This window comes from Puma concolor, chromosome D3, assembly GCF_028749965.1.
Source record: "Puma concolor isolate L17-30 chromosome D3, mPumCon1.1.hap2, whole genome shotgun sequence".
NCBI classification, from domain to species: domain Eukaryota; kingdom Metazoa; phylum Chordata; class Mammalia; order Carnivora; family Felidae; genus Puma; species Puma concolor.
The window spans coordinates 73,654,648-73,677,884 of record NC_141678.1 but is presented as its reverse complement, the minus strand read 5'-3'; the positions used below and the strand labels follow the sequence as shown (position 1 = coordinate 73,677,884).

Below are 23,237 nucleotides of genomic sequence, written 5' to 3'. Positions count from 1 at the left end.
AATTATGATTTTGCTGTTAAGGCTGTCTTTCCTAGCTTTCTCCCCTCAGTATATGAAGAACTCACATTTCTGTTTCCTTCTCATTTCTTTGATCCTGTCATCTTTGATATTTTCTAGTCTCTCACCTTTCCTTTTATCCTCAACTCAAAGAAACTTCATTTTTGAGCCATTACTTCTTCCTTTTAATTATTATAGGATGCTCATAGGCTGGAGGTGTTTTTGATAGTCTTTGAATATTAATTACATTTCTTCACTTTTTTTAACCAAAAAATAAATATTTAAGAATTAGCAAAAAAGTGGATTTAAATGTTCTATTTGATCCTAGATTTTTTCCTTTTATTTGCTAATTCTTCTTTCAAAAGATATGAAATTTTCTTTTACTCCCTTCTAGAAGTCAGCCTTTTTTTTTTTTTTTTTAGAATGCTTTTTTCCCAGCTTTATTGAGATATAATTAACACACAACATTGTTTAAGCTTAAGGTCTACAACGTGATGATTTGATACACATATACATTGCAAAATGATAACCACAATAAGGTTAGTTAACACATCCATCACTTCACATAATTGCCATTTTTGTGGTGGTGGTGGTGGTGGTGGTGGTGGTGGTGAGAACATTTAAGATCTTTCTTAGCAACTTTCAAGAATACAATACAGTATTGTTAACTATAGTCACCATGCTGTGTATTAGGTCCCCAGAACTTACTCCTCTTATAACTGGAAGTTCATACCCTTTGACCAACACCTGCCCATCCACCCCCACACCTGGCCACCACCAATCTACTCTTTGTTTCTAATAGTTGAGCTTTTTTAGATTCTACATATAAGTAAGATCATATATGTCTTTCTCTGCCTGGCTTACTTCATTTAGTATAATGCCCTTGAGATTCATCCATGTTGTCAGAAATGGCAGGATTTCCTTCTTTTTTATGGCTGATAATACTTCTTTATCCATTCACCCATTGATAGACACTTAGATTGTTTCCATGTCTTGGCTATTGTGAATAATATTGCAGTGAACATGGGAATACAGATATCTCTTCAAGACAGTAATTTCATTTCCTTTGGATATATACTAAGAAGTGGGATTGCTGGATCAAATGAGAGTTGTATTTTTAATTTTTTGAGAAACCTCCATACTGTTTTCCATAGTAGCTATGCCAGTTTACATTCCCAGCAGTATACAAGTGTTCTCTTTCCTCCACATCCTTGCTAGCATTTAATATCTCTTGGCTCTTTGATAGTAACCAAGAATGGATATTTTAAAATATGTTAGAAGAAACTTTTAAGATGAAGTTAAATTTCAAAAACATATACACTTTAAAGACATTGTGTATGAAAAGTTTGTAAAATATTTCAGTGTTTAGTTACCATAACCTAGGAAATTACTCTTCATTCTAGACATTCTAAGAGCATTTACTTTTTCGTAACCTTGAAAGGTTATTTCTAGTATAGACTTGTTTTAGTTTTTTTATGATTGAGAAATAGAGAAGCTAAAGCACAGAGTTCCGTGGAGGATGTTATATTCCTTTTCTCTAGACAAAAAAATTAGCTTCCTGGGCAGAGGAAGTGGATGACGTGTTGTCCTGAAATACTTAAAAGCATTATTCTGGGTGGTGTAGGAGGAGAGGTGCTGTAGACAAAGGATCAAATAAATAGTACAGACATATGCTATAGGTGTTCCAGAAGGTGATTTTACTGTGGCTAGGGTGGTTGGGGAAATCTTTAGAAGAGATACAGGACATATGCCGGACGTTGCAGATTGAGTGGGATTTAGAAAAGCAGATGGGAGGGCGAGGACATTCCAACTAGGGAGAGTAGTGTTAGCAAAGCTATTGTAGTGGGAATGGGCAGGGAATGAAAAGACAAGTTGTTTGCAGATCAGGGTTTTCATGGGAAGTAGTGGGAGCTGAAAATGTTGTAGCGCGTTTCCTTAAGTGCCAATCTTTACAAATTTTAAAAATGTTATAATTTCCTATATTTATAAGAGAAAGATATTTGGGATAGACAAAAAAATTCTCATCATTCCTTTTTTGTAATTCAATACAGTATTTTAGTATTTTATATGTATATATATATTTTAATTTTTTTTAATGTTTATTTTTGAAAGAAACAGAGTGTGAGCGAGGGAGGGACAGAGAGAGGGAGACACAGAATTCGAAGCTGGCTCCAGGTTCTGAGCTATCTGCACACAGCCCGACACAGGGCTCAAACCCATGAACCACAGGATCATGACCTGAGCTGAAGTTGACACTCAACCGACTGAGCCACCCAGGCGCCCCAGCATTTTTTATATTTTTTCAATCTTTTAATGCATCTTTTGATGATGTGTATGGGTATATATATACATATATATATATGCGTGTGTATATATACACACGCATATATATGTACATATATACACACACACAAACACACACACATGCTTAATATTTATACATACCATTATATACAATTTTAGCCATGTTTTATATAGTTTATGTGCTATAACTTTATAATTAATTTATATTATTCCAACAACTGTGTATTATGCTAGCATATGATTTACTTAATCATTTTCATATTGTTATTTTTATTTTTCACTATTGTAGGTAGTACTCCAGTGAGTATCTTTATATAGATAAGATCCTTCCTATATCTTACATTGTTTCATCAGACTAGATTCCCAGAAATACAATTAGTATGAATGTCTGTGAGTTTTGACTCACATTGGCAAGTTGATTGCCAAAAGGTTGTACCAATTTAAAAGTCTGCGGACGGGGCGCCTGAGTGGCTCAGTCAGTTAAGCGTCCGACTTCAGCTCAGGTCACGATCTCACGTTCCGTGAGTTCGAGCCCTGCGTCGGGCTCTGGGTTGATGGCTCAGAGCCTGGAGCCTGCTTCCGGTTCTGTGTCTCCCTCTCTCTCTGCCTCTCCCCCATTCATGCTCTGTCTCTCTCTGTGTCAAAAATAAATAAACGTTAAAAAAAAAATAATTAAAAAAAAATAAATAAAAGTTTGTGGACAAATTATGTGCATTCCAGTTTTAGCTTTTCTTCATTGTCACTGTGTATTATCAGTGCTTTCTCTTGTTGGTAGCTCAGTGTATAAAAATGGTATTTCATTTTAAATTTTCACTTATTTGAATACTTCTGAAGTTGAACAAACTAGAGCATTTGTGTTTAACTTTGCAAATGAGAAATGTTTAGAGGATTTTGAACAAGGGAGTAGCTTTTTTTTTTTTTTTTTACCCCTCTGAACTGAATGTGAGCATATCTCCTTGTGGCCTAAAGCTAATGCCAGCGTCTGTACACCCCAGACACATTCCCCCTACCTTCTCAGACCTCTCACTCGATGGATTATGTCATACGTATGTTTCACTCTCAACTTCTCTCGCGAAACTGGCTTCTTCCCAAAAGCTTTTAAATATACACAGATCTTCCCTATTTTAAAAAGGTATTCATTTTACTCTGTGTCCCTTTTGCAATTTGTTTTCTCTTTTCCTTTTACAGTACAACTTCTTGGAATTGTGTGTATTTAATATCTACCTTACCTCTTAGTTTTGGTATCTCTGAAACACGACTTTTGTTCCCACTGCCCCGTGGATGTCTGTTATCAAGACTGCTGATGATCGCCATTAAATTGGATGGACAAATTTCCACCCTTAGATTGCAGTACTTAACCTGCTCTAGCTAGGCACTGTGACTACCCTGCCTTCTGAAATACTCTTTTATTCTGTAATGCTCTACTCTCTTGGTTTTCCTCCCTTTTTGTTTTTTCTTATTCCCCTTCTTAGGTTCCTTTTTCTCTACCCATCTTCCCAGGGAAAACTGTGCATTCTTCTTTGTATGTAAAGCCTGTGCAGATGATTTCATTCATTCTCATGGCTTCTGTTATCTGTATGTTAATGATTTCCAAATCTACGTCTTCATTCTGAGCTCCAGTTGTTTGTATCTCTCCATCTACTAACATTATTTGCTTGCAAGTCTTACCAGCACTTGTGATTCATCTTGTGTAATCTCCTTCATCATCCTATTTAACCAGCCCTTTCTTTTCTTTTCTTTTTTTTTTAATTTTTATTTATTTTTGAGACAGAGAAAGAGCTTGAATGGGGGAGGGTCAGAGAGAGGGAGACACAGAATCTGAAGGAGACTTCAGGCTCCGAGCTGTCAGCACAGAGCCCGACGCGGGGCTTGAACTCACGGACTGTAAGATCATGACCTGAGCCGAAGTCGGATGCTTAACTGACCGAGACACCCAGGCGCCTCCGGCCCTTTCTTCTATGTGCTTTGTTTATCTTAGTGAAAGTACCACTGTCCACTCAGCTGCCTAAGCCAGAACCTGAGCATCATCCTAGACTCTTCCCATCGTTTACCCTAAACCTCTGATTAGCCGACAAGTCCAATTGACTCTGTCTCCTGAATATTCACTTGCTCCATCCCTGTACCAGGTAAATGTCATTTCGTCTCATCTCTTTGCTTCTTATTCTCTTCAATTTATTCTTCATATTGCATCCAGAAACTCCACCTGACACGAAGATCTGATAGTGTTACTCTTCCCAAAAGCTTTCAATGATTCCTATAAGGTTTTAGGAAAAAAACCCCTAAGTATGATGTACAAAGTCAAAACACCTAACATGACTTACAAAGTCCTTCATGATTTGGCTTTTGCTTATCTTTTTGGCTTCACTTTCTTTTCTTGTTCTACATGTGAATCACATGAAAGTTTTTGCAGATTTTTGAACATGCTATTGATTCACTCCACTTCATGGCCGCCTCCTGCCCCTGCATCCCCTGGTCATATTTCATCCTGCTTTGTTTCCTACATTTAATTATCTATATTCTACTCCTCCCTCAAGTGTGAACTTAGATATCACTTTACCTGTTCCGAAAACCTCTAACTGATCAAGTCTGGGTTTAGAGATCCTTCTTAGCATCTCTCCCTTCTCCTTTTCTGATCTAACTGTATTAGTTACTCATCACTTTATCCACAATATCTCCATTATTTCAGTGTTTAATATGCATTTGTTGACTCAATGAATTAATTAGTGAATTTTTTTAAATTAAAAAATCTTTAATTGAGCCTTTAACCTGTGCCAGGCCCTTACCCAAGTAGTAGGGATACTTCAGTGAACAAAATAACAGCCCCCGATCTCATGGATCTTCCCTTCTACTGTAATAGGAAGAGAGACAGACAAATATGTACATAATGTACCATGGTATGATAAGTGCAGTGAAAAAAAACACATAATATATGGTCTTCAAAAGCAGAGAAGTATGGAGGAGAACATTCTAGACAGAGGTCTTAATTTGGTTATTGTATGTAATATAAAGAATGACTTAAGGCTAGGAGAACACCAAGAAGCTGCAGGAAATTAGGGCACAAATGATAAGATCTGCTTCATGCTGGTCATAAAGTAATGGATGAAATTTGTTGACTGTTCAGCGGTGCTTATGAGAAGAGTCTCAGAGGGGCGCCTGGGTGGCTCAGTTGGTTGGGCATCTACTTAGGCTCAGGTCGTGATCTCACTGTTTGTGGGTTTGAGCCCCGCGTCGGGCTCTGTGCTGACGACTCGGAGCCTGGAGCCTGCTTCAGATTCTGTGTGTCTGTCTGTCTGTCTGTCTGTGTCTCTCTCTCTCTGCCCCTCCCCAACTTGCGCACACTCTCTCTCTCTCTCTCTCTCTCTGTCTTTCAAAAGTAAAATAAAAAATTTAAAAAAAAGTCTCAGAATTTAGGTAACTGGGAGAATGTTGTCACTGACAGGAATATGGAAATAATCGAGGCGGGTAGCTCATGGTGGTAGATGAGTACCTAGTTCTCTCTCTCTGCTCTCGTGTTCCCAACATAGTGTATCATGTTTTTAGTCAAATAGGTCAAATAGTCAGGGTTTACATTATTATGACTGGAAATATTCATGGGTAGGGCAGATAATGCCCAGTCATCATCCGAAGGCTTTCATAATTTGTTGTTGTTAATCTTAAGAATTGTATGCTAGGTTTCTTTATAGTTCATTGTCTCTAATGCATCAGTACTTCTGCCACATGCCCATCAATCATATTTTTCTTATGCTGAAATCCATGGCAGGCATTCCTTGCTGTGTTTTTCCTGAGTCCCCTCTACCCCACTTGGGCTGAATTTGTTCTCTGGTCCTGCCATGTAGCTGCAGCTCCGGGGATTTCCTTTGCTGCACTTCTGCGTTGGAATTTTCTGGATTTCTGTCTTCCTCTGTCTTAATATATACCTTCTGCTGTAACTAATCGTCCAGTACCTTTCTCATAAAATATAGTGGGAGGTAAAGGTTTTGGGAATCTGCACGTTAGAAATAACTTTATGCTGCTTGGATGCAGTCTGGTTTGACCCAGCATCATTGACTGAAAAGTCCATTATTTTTCATTGCTCTGCATTGTCGAAATGCAAATGTGTAAAAGTCTTATGAAAGTTTTTGGACTCCCAGTTCTATTTTTGGTCTGTGTACATGTGAGTCAATTTCTACACTCAGTTCTTTTTCATTGGTCTGTCTTTTCTTTTCCAGTACCTCACTGTCGTCATTATTATAGTTTGATAAGAATTCTTGATACTTGGTCGTATGCATTTCCAGCTTTGTTAGTCTTGGTTCAGGATTATCTTGGTTAGTTTTGGCTCATTGCATTTCTACATACGTTTTAGACTTACCTTGTCCAGTCTTTTTTTTTTTTTTTTTTTTTTACGTGTATCTATTTTTGAGAGACAGGGTACCAGCAGGGGAGGGGCAGAGAGAGAGGGAGACGCAGAATCCTAAGCAGTCTCCGGGCTCCGAGCTGTCAGCACAGAGCCCGGCATGGGACTCGAACTCACGAATTGTGAGATCATGACCTGAGCCGAAGTCGGATGCTTAACTGACTGAGCTCCCCAGGTGCCCCAGATCTTATATATTTTTAAATGATTTCTAGATATTTGGTGTATTTTGATACTACTCTAAGTGATTACGTTAATTTCTTTAATTTTCTAGTTGTCTGTTGCTAATATGTAGAAATAAGCTGATTTTGCACATTGTACTGATTTATCTTTCTAAATTCACTTATTAAGTAATCAACGAGTCTCTTCAACTTTATACATGAAGAAACATGGTCATCTGCAAATGAGAGTTTTATTTATTCCCTGCTGACCCTTAAACATTTGTTTGTTTGTTTGTTTGTTTGTTTTTTGTCTTATTTCACTGGCTAGGACTTCCAATATGATCTTGAATAAGAGTGATAACACGTATCCCTGTCTCATTGTGTTACCAGGGAATGTTTTTAATGTTTCTCCATTAAGTATACTTGCTGTAGGGTTGTTTTTGGTAAATACCCTTTGTCAGATTAAGGAAATTCACTTCTATTCCTAGTTTACTGAGGCTATCTTTCATAAATGGGTATTGAATTTTATCAAATTCTTTTCTCTATCTAGTTAAGTGCTGAAATGGTTTTTATTCTTTTCTGTTAATATCATGAATTATAGTAATTAGTTTATGTGGTGGATTGCATTGGTTGAGGTTTTTTGAATGTTACACAAGCCTTGAATTTCTGGATTAAGCTAAATATGATCAGGATGTACTATCGTTATTGCTGTTTAGATTTGTTGTTACGTGGGTTAGAATTTTTTGCATTTATATTCATTAGAGAGATTGGCTTGTGTTTTCTCATAATTTTCTTTTCAGTCTTCAGTATCAAGGTTTTGCTGGCTTTAGAAAATAAGCTGGGAGGTGATCCTGCTTTTAACCTTCCCTGGAAGAGTTTGTATAAAATTGGTACTTTTCTTTATATGTTTGGAAGAATTAATTGTGAGGCATCTCAGCCTTTTTTTTTTTTTTTTTTAAATAGGAAAGCTTGAAATTACAGATTCAATTTATTTGATAGGTACATGGATAAATATTCACATTTTCATTTCTTCTTGTATCAGTTTTGAGAATATGTTTTTCTAGGAATTTGTGCATTTCATAATTTTCACATTTGGTAGTCTAAGACTTCATAATATTTTGACAAGCATTACATGCCCACCTTGTGTAAGTTCGATAGCACTCCTGACAAAATTTGGACAAGTGGCTACAGCAGATGTACCACACCTGCATCCCCCTCAACTCTGAGTTTTGCTATTTGCTTCGTTTTTCCAGCCTCTTGAGCCCAAATTGTTATCTTTTACACAGCCACACGAATCGAGCTTTTCCTTGATTTACATAGTAATTTTCTGGTCATGGTTTTACCCTTTCTTCCTGGGCCACTCTCACAAAATAAGAAGGTAGCTTGGATTTGGCTTTTGATGTTTGCAGGCCATGGTATTTAAGTTAAGTTGTTTTTGCTGACCAGAACTAGACAACTCAGATATCATATGGGGTTGATTTGAAATAGAGCATTTTATAAATTGGCCAGTGAATTCCTTCTGGGCAGGAAACATCATTCCTCTGTATAGCCCTAACCCAGTGTCTTGCATATTTAGCTTTTCATGAGTCAGTGAATATAAAGTGCACATTTTCTGGGTTTTGCTTTAGTCTACAAATACATGACAAGGTCCTTTGTTCTTTGATTAGAGTTAGCAAAAGCCTTAGAAAAGTGAATCAAATATTCATTGAATTTATGGAATCCTAACATTAGAAAATGAAAAATTCAATAAATATTTTATATTTTCAAAGAATTTACTCATGTATCATCAGTGTTTTGATGACCTTCTGAGATGGTTAAGACTGTTACTGGTAATTCTATTTTACTAGCGAAAATACATCCAAAGAGGTTAAGTGACTTGCCTAAGACAGCACATCTGTTTAATAGTTGAGTCAGGACTAAAACATTCAACTCTCAAACCAGTGTCTTTCTGTTACCATGTACTCCTACTTAGCCACAAATTCATCCCTAAAACATTTGAGTGCCAGCTCTGTGTCTAACATCATGCTCTTGATAGAGAGAAAGATTCTGCAGATTAACACTCTTTAAAATAGTGAGATGTTGAAGGTCATTTTTTTGGTTCTTCTATTTTACAAAATATTAGCACTTTGGTCCTCGGACATTTTACTTATTTATTTATTTTTAATGTTTATTTACTTTTGAGAGAGAGAGAGAGAGAGAGACAGCGCAAGTGGGAGAGGGGTGGAGAGAGAGGGAGACACAGAATCCAGAATCCGAAGAAGGCTCCAGGCTCTCAGATGCAAACTCACAAACCATGAGATCATGCCCTGAGCCGAAGTCAGAGACTTAACAGACAGAGCCACCTAGGTGCCACTTGTCCTCAGACACTTTACAAGGTGTATCTATCACATTTATGTACTTTAAAGATTTGTTTTTGTTAGGAAAAAAATGCTCATAGTCTTATTTCTTTGACTATTACCATTAGAAATTTTAATTTGTTGCTTAATAGTAATAGAAAATACAGAAATGTAAAGAGAACCATCATAAAAGGCAGAGTTTCGTAAGTCTTCTGCAGCAAGTGATTCAACAGTGAAGCAGGGTAAAAGAGGCTTGAATTAGGAATTGGATTTGGTAATTACAAGGCTACTGACCTTGGGCAGGTCAGTGTTAACATAAAAATAGGAGTAGAGTCTAGAAGGAAGAGAATGGATGGAAGGTGGAGAAATCAGAGGGAAGGTTTCCCTCCTAGTAGAAAGAGGAAGTTGGAGCTGGTCTGAGGGAGAAGTGTGCACAAGGACATTTTTAGGTTATCAGTGTTGGAGTGTATCTGTCTCTTCAGAAGAAGCCCAAGGAGAGGAAGAGGGAAAATGGGAAATGTGGGAGGAGAAGTTGGGCAAATTGATGGGCAAGGTCAGGAGAAGGCAGAAGGTAAGACCAAGAGCCCTGTGTAGGGATAATCTTAGAAAGGTAGCAGGGTGCTTATTCCTCTGAGACAGGAGAAAAGTCAAGGAAGGTAAATGGCCCAGAGGGGATCTACTGTGGAAGGGCCCTTAAGCTTGGCACAGAGTCTGTTACAGCTTCTCGGCATGGGAACTAACGTTCAGCTTGTGGTATATGTTTAAAATACACAATGAGAAATAGGAGTTCAGATATATGGGAGTTTTAGTTGAACTTTGCTTAGTTTCATTATTGAAATTTCAGTGTGTTTCTATATAATCAATTTGTTTATTTTTTTAGTGGAGATATAATTTCAAAAGTTAAGGGAGGATGCATTTTGAAACAGTATGTGAGGGCTAAAATCAGTTATAAGTTTTTGTGTGGCTCATTGTGGGGAGATGGCTGTTAGTTTAGAATTGCCCAGGCCCTACCTATAGCTACCCATAAAGATCTTATGGAAATTAACATGGTCAAGATCAACCTTTCATTCTGTTTTGTTGCTTTATCTATACTTGAATACCTAAAATCATACTGAACAGAGATGTGTCTTTCTCTGTAGTCAGTGGCAGAGTTGCACGTGCATATGGTCTCTCATCCTTTGGTAATAGCAGAGAACTCCTTCTAAAATCTGTACGGACAGACTCTATCTAACTTATGAGTTGGGATGTAAAGTGTCATGTTTTGGTTGTTTGGAACTCTAACATCGTCCAGCAGAAATCATATATTCTAAATGGTTCTAACATCCCAGACCAGCCTATAAAGACCATTTAATCTTAGGTATATCTGAATTATTAAAAATAATCACTGTTTATAACCATGTTTCTATCTTGAAGAGCCTTAAATTTCACCTCTTAAGAAAGGTTTCTCCCACTTCTGCTTTATCTTACTCACACCCTCATCTGGCAGTGACGAAAGAAGCACCAAGCTCTAGGCCATGTAGGGTGGTTCTTACAAGGTCCAGGAGTGAGAAGCTGGGACTCTTGGAAGTTGAGAAAGGAGCTGACTGCAGTCATAGCATGTGCCACTGGAGGGCTCTTCTTTCTGTGCAGCTAGGAGGTTTGGGCCCCTCGCATTGTAAGCCTCCCACCCTGCCCTCCTTGTCTTTGTCTGGACTAGAGGTTCTCAACCAGATCCGGTTTTGTACCGTCTCCCCTCTCCCCCCCCTCCCCCCCCCCCCCCCCCCCCGCCTTCCCACCTCCCTGTACTCAGGGAAATTTGGCAATGTGTAGAGACACCTTTGGTTGTCACAGCTGGGGTGGTGCTGCTGGTATATAGCAGATATAGGCCAGGGATGCTTGTTGAACATCCACAACAAAGAATTATCCAACCCAAAATGTTAATACGGCCAAGACTGAGACACTACTTTAAACCATTGTTCCTGCTTCAAGTCCCCCCCGCCCCCCCCCCTTTCTCTTCTTGCTTAATGGCAGGACAGAAATGTAGTCTGGGTTCCCTGATTCTCTCCTACCTTCTATTCTTGAAATAAGCTCAGAGACCTTTTGAGGTTTTTCTAAGGGCTTTAGTATCATCACAACATGGAAATAGATGGAGTAAAAATAACAAGAAAATTACAGTTTCAGGAAATCTTAATTAAAAGCTACCCATGTTATTTGCTGGACTTTAAATAGAACAAAATTGTGATCCTTCTCGAGGCTCTGTCCGTTCTTCCCCAATGTGGTTTCTTCACTGCCTGGGCTTCCCTCCTTCTTCACTCCTACTGCTCAACTGGGAGGAGCCTTGGCAGCGATCCTTTCATGGGTCCTCCAAATGAGGAGTGGCAGGAGGGATGAAAGATCCTTGGGTTATTTTAACAAGGGGTTAAGGGAAGGCTCTTTTGTACTGCATGGGTTTAGCCTCGTTGCTATCGTGAAATTCTTAATACTTTTTGAACAAAGGACCTCAGAGTTTCATTTTGTACTGGGTCCTGCAAATAATGTGGCTGGTCCTGCTCACCAGAGCTCTCCCAACCAGCTTTGGCCTAAGTGAGAGGCAGTCTGGCTTGGATGAGAAGAGGAAAAGGAGGAGTTGTAAGATTTTTGTAGCAAGAAAACCCCAGCTGAAAATCTGGGAGGGAAGGGCAGATTCATGTGCATGTGCTCAGTGTTCATGTATGAATACTCACCTTTCAGAGTTGATTAATTTCTGATCTGTTTATGTTTGTTAATTGTAATAAGATGACCAACTGCTTATTGAATGCCACTGTATGTATGATCAGTGTGCTGAAAGACTTGTGGGAAAAATGTGGGAAAATGATACTTGCTCTGTACTAGCACGTTCAGGTGTTTGTGAAACCTCCTCATTTAGTTTCTATAACCCTTTGAGATTGTTTTTTATTGTCCTTTTCCATAGAGTTGGAAACTGATACTGAGACAGGTTGAGTGGTTTAACTTTGGAAAGCTAGTAAATGACAAAGCAAGGGTTTGAACACAAGCCCGCTGACATTCACTCTGCTACTCAGTAGTTAAATCTTCTGCCCTCTGACTTGACTGTCAAGTTGTCAAGTTGATGTTATGAGTATAAATAGAAGGTCAATTTCTTTTTGTCAGTGAATTTTTTATGAACACGACGCAGACACATCAGTATTTTTCAAATTAAATACAATGGTGGATGAAAATAATAGTAGTATATTTGATCTACATGCTTTTCAATGTTTCATGAGAAATAGATATTAATATAATGAACCTAAAACAGTGTTCTTATAGAAAAAATTCAAAAGCCTTCTGTTACGTATGCTTATAGTAAATCACACCCTCTCTCCTGTTTTATGAAATACCTGTTACCACTCTATTGTTAGTGGGATTTACCTGAAAATGTTTTCTTGGAGTAGGGGTTCTCAGACTTTAATTTCTATTTACCAAATAAAAATTTGATATTCAATGGGGTTGATACTTGCAATTAATTCTAAGAAAGCTCATTTTCAGAGAATATATATTATATCAATTCTTTGGTTTTTATCATATAAGCTACACTGAATTATGATTTGATATCTTCTTAAAATTCTATGCTGGCTTTAATCTAAATCTAGTACAAGTGTGGGCCTCTTAATTCTGCATGAGGAGGGGGCAGGCATCAGCACAGATTGCCTGCAATTGACGACTTACCCAGTATGACTTAACAGGCAGATGAACTAAGAGCAACTTGATACGTCTCTTCATATGTATTGAACTTTTGTCAGCCTTTGATTTCATGAATGGAAGGGTCTGAGGCCTGTTACCTTATGATCTAACACAGAGCCAAATATGGAAATGCTCTTCCAGAGCTTTTATTGCTAAGATCAGGGCTGTTTAATCACCCTGACTTGAGTTTCAATTCCAACTGCACCACTGACTAGTTACATAACCTTTGGTAAGTGACTGTACATGGGACTAATAATGTCTTCTTCAGAATGCTGTAGGAAAGATTCATAGGATTTCTGCACATAAAGCACTGAGCGCAGTGCCAGGCCTGTGGAAAGGGCTTGGTGGATAAGTGGTAGTTGTCCTCTTTCTCCTCCTCTTATTCCACCAAGAGAATATGACTGGGCACCAAAAGAACTTTAGGTCAGCCCTTTCCCTATTTACACCTGAACAATTTGGTATACTCTTAAATATACGTTGACACATGTCTTCCTACAATGGAAAAGAGGAAGGCAAATATCTTCCTCCAGTCCTCTGCAAGAACAAAATAGAATAATATATTTTTTACTTTCTGGTATAATCAGGAATAAAACACGGAGATCTTGGTGGTCAGTATACACCAGCGTTATGTTTGTACCACCATTCTTTCAACATAGACCGAACCAGCTTTTCTTAAACTGAGATCCCTGGACCTGCATCAAAATCACCTAAGACACTTGTAAAAGAAAGAGAGAAAGAGAGAAAGAGAGAGAGAAAGAAAGGAAAGAGGAGAGAGAAAGAAAGAAAGAGAAAGGAAAGAGAGGAGAAAGAAAGAAAGAAAGAAAGAAAGAAAGAAAGAAAGAAAGAAAGAAAGAAAGAAAGAAAGAAAGAAAGAGAAAGAAAGAAAACCAAGCAAGCCCTATAACCCCAGACCTACTGAACAGAATCTTTAGGGCTGAGACCTTGGAATATAGATTTAAAACAAGCCACTCTGGTTATTCTTCTGTATAAGAACATTTAGAAATAGTGACCTATACTCCCTGTCTCACCGCCTTGCCTTTGCTTAAGTGATTTCCTTGTTTGGAGTAGTCTTTCCTCCTGTGTAGAATTCTTACACATTTTTTTTTTTTTTTTAAATCAAGAGCTACCTCTTTCTAAAAGCCTTCCTGGATTCTCCCAAATTGAAGTTCATTTCGTATCTTCTTTGTTGCGGGTATCACAGTCTATCTTGTAGAGTTTTGCTCGTTTCCCAACAAGCAGTAAGCTCCTGGAGGGCAGTGATTACCAGTTATCCTAATAACTATCCTCAGTACCTGACAAAATACTTTGTGTATAATGGGCACTAAAAGAATATTTGTTGAATCTGGAGAGATCCTCTAATTACTTTTTTCCGGTAAACCGTGTTGTTCTGACTTCCCCAGAAGAGCACAGATTCCTTCATGGTACACATGATCAAGTTCAGGGTGATAGAGGACAGTACTAATAAACATGACTAGCCTGAGTTCCTACTGCATCAGAATAGGGATGGTGTGTTTGTGTGTGGTTGTGGGGAGCTGCTTTGCTATCCCAGTTTCTTCCTCATCCTCTCTTTTGGATATCCTCTGTAAGGCCAGTTGAACAAATTTCCTAAAGTCCCAGTTAAATCCACAGCAGTTAAGAGAAGAAAATGCTGCAGTTGTATTCTGGGTTGGTTTACTTTCAGAAAACAGATTTGATCATCTCACTAAAGAAACAGCTTTCATAACACGATCCTGTTTGTCCCCTGGGACTCCAAGATAGAATTACATGCATCTTCATGTGAGGAACAAAGCTGTGGACGTGAACTCCATTTTCCGGGGAGGGAGTTCCTCCAAGCTGCACTGCCCCTGTCGCTGACATTTTAGACACTTCTGTGGTTTTAGATGACTTTTAATCCCCAGCCTCGCTTCTCCATCGGCTAGTCTACTGGATCAGGCATTGCCCAGACTGTTGGCCATATGACATCATGCACACATGGGCTCTCTCCAGTTTTCTTATATGCTGGAGGGTGATAAAGAAAAGGTGTTAGAGGCACCTGGAGGGTCTAAGTAGTGGGGACTTAGAAAGGGATATAATAACTGAGGGTGATAGCACGTTTTGGGAGTTTCTCCAAATATTAAATCACTGCTCCTTAAAAGTATTACATTGATTATTTGGCCTCAGGCAACAAGGTTACACTGAGAATATCATTGATTTGGCAGGTGAAATCAGATTTTCAGTGGGTAGGTTAGGATTCATGAAAGCAATAGTGCTTATGAAGGTGTGGTGGAAGAGACGGGATCGCTGTCACAGAGGGAGACTCCTTACACATTTAAGGAGACTCATCATTTCAGTGTTTTTGCCTTTAGCCTTCTAATAGCTGGAGAAGTAATAAGAACTCCAGATGGCCACAATTTGTCACCTAATGAAAACATAGAATTCATAAATGAGCAGATCAGAAAATTTTAAAGTTAGGCAGAGGAAGATTTCTCTGTTCGCTGTACCTCTCCACAGCATATGCAGGGTTATAAAATGACCAGAGAGAAAGAGAAGAGGTCGTTGAATTTGGTGACAGGAGCTGACTGCCTCCAAGAGCAAATTTGGTGAAAATTCATGGGGAATGGGATGGGGGTAGTCAAGTGGAAATGGGGGATGGAGGTAGTACGTATCAGTCATTCCTTGAGGAACTGGCTTGAAAAGTAAAGAAAATGGTAATTCTAGCAGCTGGATAAAAACAGAGGGTACAATTCCAGTACCCAAAGAATTCCCTTGTGCTGACCCTTTGTAGTCAGACCCTCCCTCCACCCCTAATCCCTGGCAACCTCCCTATAGGTTTTTTTTCCTCAGAATGTCCTATAAATTGAATCACATAGCATGTAAATAACTAGCTTCTTTCACTTAGCATGATGCCTATGTCATTTTAAGAAATATTTTCAAATGTAAAGAAGTTCCCAACCCTAAAACAAACAAAACAGGTAGGGGCCTGAGAAAATTAATGTAGGGAACATGAGTTAGGAACATAAAGATTTGTAAGTTTTTTTATTTCTGAGACAGAGAGAGACAGAGCATGAGTGGGGGAGGGGCAGAGAGAGAGGGAGACACAGAATCAGAAGCAGGCTCCAGGCTCTGAGCTGTCACCACAGAGCCTGATGCGGGGCTCGAACCCACAAACTGTGAAATCATGACCTGAGCCGAAGTCGGTTGCTCAACCAATTGAGCCACCTAGGCGCCCCAGGAACATACGGATTTGTAAACAGACATTTATCTCATGAAGACTGTTTCCGTTCTCTCAAAAATTAGGTGAACTGATAGTGTTGAATGAGTGGTGGAAAGGATGGAGCGCAGGGCAGTGGTGACCTACACCCAGTGTATGTTTTGTTTTATCAAACCAGCCTTTTTTTCCTTCTCCCATATCCCCCACCTCCTCTGGGGAGCGCGAGTGGGGGCAGAAATACAGTCACCTACACACATCCACCTACGTAAATCCATGTGCCTCCGTTTTCATGGCATAAGCATTTCATTTATACAGAGGTCATCGGTGCATATCATATTCAACTTCAGACTTAGTTGAGGGCTGTGAGATGGCATGTGGTGATACCAGGACTTGTAATCCAGATCCATACACTTCGTTTCTCAGTCCAAGGTTTATTTTGCAAGACTTTCCTTTCTAAATTTTATATCGTTTTCCTTTCAGTTAATAGGAATTTAAAAATTAAGAATTAAAAATTATAGCATGTAAAAAAATTGAACTTTTGATATCTAGCAATGGAATTTTATGTAAAATGTTAGTATGTAAAATATTAGTAATCATATCTGTACATAATATCTATACTTTGTTTTTTGGTAGTGTTGATTTATTTTGCAAATTAAGTTATTTTTTTTTAAAGGTGCTTGCTAATATCATACTCACTGATTCCTCTGAAGACTTTTCCTTTTTCATTAGGAATTGACTGGCTTTTGTTTTCCTTGTTTTTTTTTTTCTTCCTATAGTTGTGATAATCAATGCATAGATAATATTATTTCCCACAAAAAGAGAATAGCAGGTGGGGTTTTTTTTGGGACATTTATCACATTTATCAATTATTACCTTCACCTAACTATTTTTCACCCATGATAATTAATGCATTCGTGTCCTCATATACGTTGACCACATATTCTGCTGATGACATAATTTATAGGGAGATGTAAGGAGTTGTTACCATATACCAGCCGTCTTCAGAGGAGAGTGAAGCATTCTATTGCAGGTTACTCTTGGTGCTAGCAGTGAGGTTATTAGAGATCCAGCGTATAACTCTTCTGCCATAAAGAGATTTTTATTGTATCTTGCATTTGTCTGGAGGGCAGTTACCTGATACTTCTCATATATCTAGAAGTCAGAATATAAGCCCTCAGGGTGGTCAAAATTTGCTAAAAGTAAATATGATAAACCTTGTGCCGACTCCCCATGACAGGTACTTTACATACATTGCCCTGTTTAATCCCCATATTAATCTTACATGGTTCTCATTACTGTCACATTTTACAGAAGAGGCAGTTGAAGGTTTAGACATCTAGAACTGGGGTTTCAACTTGGGTTTGTGTGCCCCTCAGGATCCTCATTCTGAGTCCTTTATTCCCATATTCAGGCATTCAATATTTTTTTTAGTACCAGTGTTTTTTCAGTACCTACTTTTGACAAGCCCCAGGTATCTGGGATTAAAGACAAATATACAGAGTCCTAAGGAATTCCTTTATCTGTTTTTTGTTTTGTTTTGTTTTGTTTTGTTTTGTTTTTGGCTACAGTGAATAAGAAACAGACTAGAAAAGAGATAAGTCTTGAGGACAGAGACCCAGTGTATCTCATCTACTAAGGCATCCACGGGGCAGCACGTAGTTGGAGCTCAGTAAATACATGTTGAACAAATGAATGACATTATTGAGAAGTAATAGCTAGCTAGGAGAGAAAATGAAGTACAGAAAGGACATGAAAACCAAACAGCAGAACTGTCTTGGACCATTTAGTGTTTGAATAAGCAATTGCATACCTCAGTGGCCCCATGGAGTATGAGGAGCCTTCAGTGTGCTGACTCATGTCCAGAATGATGGCATGGGGCCACTAAGTGACTCAGGTGATCTGGGCTCTCTGCAACAGGGAGAAAGTCACCCATGAACGTGACACCCTGCTCAAAAAGCAAGGAAGTATACAAAACATTTTAGAAAAGTTTTCATAAAAACTGGCTCTTGACCCCTTAAATACTAAACTTCAGTTTTGGGGAAGAATCACATAGGTGGAGGAGCTCTTTCCCTAATAATATTGAATAAAGGGGTATTTATAATATAATTTGTTTTCTTTCCCTGATAAATTATAACATTAAATTTTCATACCAAATGAAATCTTTAATAATTCAAGTTACATTCTTTGGAAGTTACCTTATGAAGTACTATATATAATATATAGCATATAAAAATCTATAATACTGTAACAAGTGAATAGATTGCATAAATAAGAAAATTTTGATTAATATCATTTTAAAGAATTATGACATGTTGAAATAATTCATATTTGGAGTATCATTTAGTATATGTAAGGACAAAAGTGGGGAAATTAGGAAACTCTTGAAATGATTTCAGTTTCATCATTCAGCAGCATCGATGCGCTACTTTCTTGGTCCAAGAATGTCTATTAACAGTGATGTTTTGCCTTACAGCTTTTCTGGGAGAAGAGGCTACAAGGACTTAGTGCATCAGATGTAACAGAACAAATTATAAAAACCATGGAACTACCTAAAGGTCTTCAAGGTATTATCCAAATTCAGTTGAGCAGTACCTACTATGTGCCAGGCTCTGTGTTAGATGCTGTGGGAGTCAGAAGTGATTGAGACAGGGTCTTTACTTTGGGGGATTGTGTGCCTTTCTGGATGATGTCCCTCTTGTGTTGGTGTAAACCCAGGGAGAATGTACTTGAAGAGCTTGTACAGTGTTGCAGGATGTTTCCGATTTTTTTCTGTGTAAGAATTTTGGCTTTAGGTTAGGTTCACAGTATAAATCGACCCATGTGCTGCTTTTAGAACCAAATGCAGCCGAGTGGCAGAATTTCTCAAGCTTCCTGCTCAAAGCAGCATCTGGCTTCAATGCTTGCTCTTTCACTCTTCCTTTTATCAGAAGAACAGCTAATAACTCTTCTGTCTCTCCCTGCACAGACTGCTGCTGCATGTAGCAGTGGGAACTGAGGCACTTTGGCCCAGTAACAGCAGCAAGTGGGGTCTGTGGGGTATAGAAATCAGTTAACTAGTGTGCCTGTCATATCCCATGTTAATTCCATTCCAGAGGAGCGTTATTTTTCAAGTATATTAGAACTTCAGCTTCCAAATGTTGATCTAGTGTGGGTTGCTCAAAAATTGTCATAATTCATGGCTAGAACATTATCGCATCCCTCTCTTTTCTTGGAAATTATTGCTTTCACTGGTTTCATAACTTTAGGACTTCAAGCAGTGCATTTAAATGCGGTCCTGGTGCCAGTCACGGTGTAGGTAGCGTAGGTAGTCACGGTGTGCAATTATTAATTGGTTAATATTAATTGGTTATTATTGGTTATTATTAATTGGTTAACTTGGATATTTTGTTAGGTATTTGAAAAGGATGTGAGAGCTGCAGGTACAGCATGCTTGCGTTGGCTTTTCCTGTGAAGTCCCAAACAAAAGAAAAGTGTTGAGATATTGCCAGAAATTAATATTGAAACCTACAGGAGTAACTATTGTAGGACTTGAGGGATGCATTAATAGGGAAACTCAAATATGATGTGACTTTAGAAGGGATTTAGATCATTAAAATAATTGACCCTGCTTGAACAAACGTAGCCAACTTTAAACAGTTTAGTACCTTGGAGAATGTATTTTGAAGTTGTGTTAAAGTTTTATTAAAATGCTCAACCATCTTGTTACTTTTTTTTTTTTTGGAATGTTAATTCTCTGGTATATGATAACTGTTCAGTAGATACGATATCATCCTTTTAAATATATGATCCCAAACAAGCATAAAAATGTCAGTTGTTTTAGGTTATGTAAGATTTGCTTAGCACATCTGGAAGTCCCTTTAACCAGTTTGTATTTCTGATCGCAGGAGTTGGTCCAGGTAGTAATGACGAGACCCTTTTATCTGCTGTTGCCAGCGCTTTGCACACAAGCTCTGCGCCAATCACAGGGCAGATCTCCCCTGCTGTGGAAAAGAACCCCGCTGTTTGGCTGAACACATCTCAACCCCTCTGCAAGGCTTTCATTGTCACAGATGAAGACATTAGGTAAGGCAGTTATAATATAACTCCTATTTGATAAACTTTATACTGCCTCCTAGTTTCTGTGGCACATCTGGTTAAGTGATGAATCGATCAGAAAGTTACACTTTTTTTTTTTTTTTTTTTAATAACTTGTGAAACTAATGGAAGGTGATATAGGACATTTAAAACAAATACATGCTTGAAAAAAGCTGGAAGTATCATCACGGTCATGTCTGAAGGACACATCAGTTGTACTCTCTACACATTGTTACTGTAGTGTCTTTTGCATTTTGGGGTTCTGCCTTTCTGCTGTAAAGAACCCCTTTCAGGGGCGCCTGGGTGGCGCAGTCGGTTAAGCGTCCGACTTCAGCCAGGTCACGATCTCGCGGTCCGTGAGTTCGAGCCCCGCGTCAGGCTCTGGGCTGATGGCTCAGAGCCTGGAGCCTGTTTCTGATTCTGTGTCTTCCTCTCTCTCTGCCCCTCCCCCGTTCATGCTCTGTCTCTCTCTGTCCCAAAAATAAATAAACGTTGAAAAAAAAATTTTTAAAAAAAAAGAACCCCTTTCATTCAGTGATGCCTTTTGTGATTGCTTTTTGCATTGGTTTGTCTGCAAACCAGTGTCTTCTTTAAAACAAATTGTAACCATGCTGCTTTAAGCTGACTTGTGCTTTCAAAGGTCAGTTTGCTTATCTTGATTCTGTTTACTCTCTTAGGCTTAGTTTAGAGATTTATTCATTTCTGCTTCATCTTGTTTCAGGTAAAGATTTAAGGTGGCGCACACACACACACACACACACACACACACACACACACACACACACACACACACACACACACACACAAGCTCGGTGAGAAGCAAATGGCAAATATCAAGCAAAGGGTAAAGCATAAAGTGGTAAAACAGAGCCCGGGGTAAGGAGAGGACACGAGGTTCATTTCTTAACCTCTTTTACTCCAGGACTGCTCCACAAGTTAGTTTTTAGCAGCAAATAGTGAAAAGAAAATGTACAATTCAGATTGATAATGCCCAGAATGTATGAGCAAACCGTTGCTCAAAAGAAGCAAACTATTCCAGATATTCAGAGCAGAAAGAAATTGTTATATGGGATTTATGAACTGGAATATCATTGCCTTATAATGAGATTGTAGTGCACTGTATTTTCTTTAAAAATAGGACAGTGCATATCTTTCACCATTTCTATCCTCTGAATGTTAAATCAGAAAGTTTTATTAGAGTATTATTCCTAGACAAAACCAGCAGATGGCAGTTTTGAATCATAGAATTTTAAAATGTTTATATTTGTATTTTTTTTCTAAATCCATGAAAAGGTGGCATGAAAATGTTTTTAAATGCGTGAGTCTACCTAGGTTTGTAATTGTAAAGCACTTGCTAGGTTTTAAAGTAGTTCCTTTTGCAAAGATGTAAAAGATGTAAAATGACTCAAAGTTGCATTCACATGCATTGATTGCATGGAATTTAATCAGCTTTATTTTTTTTTTTTAATTTTTTTTTAACGTTTATTTATTTTTGAGACAGAGAGAGACAGAGCATGAACAGGGGAGGGTCAGAGAGAGGGAGACACAGAATCTGAAACAGGCTCCAGGCTCTGAGCTGTCAGCACAGAGCCCGACGTGGGGCTCGAACTCACGGACCGTGAGATCATGACCTGAGCCGAAGTCGGCCACTTAACCGACTGAGCCACCCAGGCACCCCTGATCAGCTTTATTTTTTAAGAAAAAAAAAATGTAATTCAAGAGGAGGAAGCGACTTGCCCTTTGGTTTATTCTTACCCTTGAGGAAGGAAATTACCCTGGAGACAGGTTCTTACCTGTCTTGGAATGAATACCGGGTAAATCAGTAGGGATTCTGCCAGGTCACTGTGGGCGTAGACTGAGGGCCTCTGGGTGATGTCATGGGAATGCTGATGCCTTCAACAGCAGATCTTTTGATAGTAGAGCAGACTCTCTCAAAGCCAGATCTCCATGATTTCCTTTTAGGGTAAACTTGTTTAACAAATTATCCATTTGATTTAATTGTCATAACAGAAATTATTATGCACACATTTCTTGTTGAATTAATACAGGTTCAAAATTATTGCTAATGGAATTATTACCCTTTCTCTAATTGTGCAGCCAATATTCTGTTTAATTGTTTTTAATGCTTTTTTTTTTTTTTTTTGAGGGGGGTGGGAGGAGCAGAGAGTGGGTGGAGACAGAAGATCTGAAGCAGGCTCTGCGCTGACAGGAATGAGCTGATATGGGGCTGGAACTCACAAATCGTGAGATCATGACCTGATCCGAAGTCAAGACACTCAACCGACTGAGCTGTCCTGGTGCCCTGCCAATATTCTGTTTATATTAGACCTTCAGTTAAAGATCTAAACATTGGGGCACCTGGGTGGCTCAGTCGGTTAAGCGTCCGACTTCGGCTCAGGTCATGATCTTGCAGTCCATGAGTTCGAGCCCTGCATCAGGCTCTGTGCAGACAGCTCAGAGCCTGGAGCCTGCTTCGGATTCTGTGTCTCTCCCCCTCTCTGCCCCTCCCCCGCTCATGCTCTGTCTCTCTGTCTCTGAGAAATGAATAAACCTTAAAAAAAAAAATTAAAGATCTAAACATTAAGTATATACTTTTTTCAGCATATTCGATAACATTTTAATCCTTGGATGTTATTTTAATATAAGTAACAAGTCCTCACAAACTTAGCAGCCTAAAACACCACCCATTTATAGCTCACAGTTCTGTAGGCCGGAGGCCTGGGCCTGATATACAAGTCGATTCTCTGCCCAGGGTCTTTCAGGGCGGAAACCAAAGTGTCAGTTGCACTGCATTCCCTTCTAATATCTTCTTTCAAGGTCCTGTGATTTTTGCAGAATCCATTTTCTTTTAGTTGTAGGACTGGGGCCCCTGGTGTCTTGTTGGATGTGGGGTGAGGCTATTCACAGTTCCTTGCTCTGAGGTTCCCTCCACATTTTCTCTCCCAATTTCTTTCAAAAAGGGCGCAGCTTCTTGTAAGAGTTCTTATGAGGTGAGGCCCTCTGGGATAATCTCTTTTGATTAACTCAAGGTCCCATTGATCGGTAGCCTAATCACGGAGGGACATCCCGGCCCATTCACAAGTTCTGCC

The 23,237-nt window shown here is 38.8% G+C and overlaps 1 protein-coding gene across 1 annotated transcript in view; it reads left to right on the top strand.

The window, feature by feature from the left end:
- Nucleotides 1-23,237, top strand: part of MBD2 (methyl-CpG binding domain protein 2) — a 67,196-nt gene that overhangs the window by 37,060 nt on the left and 6,899 nt on the right. The window contains exons 4-5 of the mRNA XM_086683013.1: nt 18,548-18,638; nt 19,959-20,136. Coding sequence (XP_086539139.1) covers nt 18,548-18,638; nt 19,959-20,136 — 269 coding nt within the window. The remainder of the gene's footprint in view (nt 1-18,547; nt 18,639-19,958; nt 20,137-23,237) is intronic.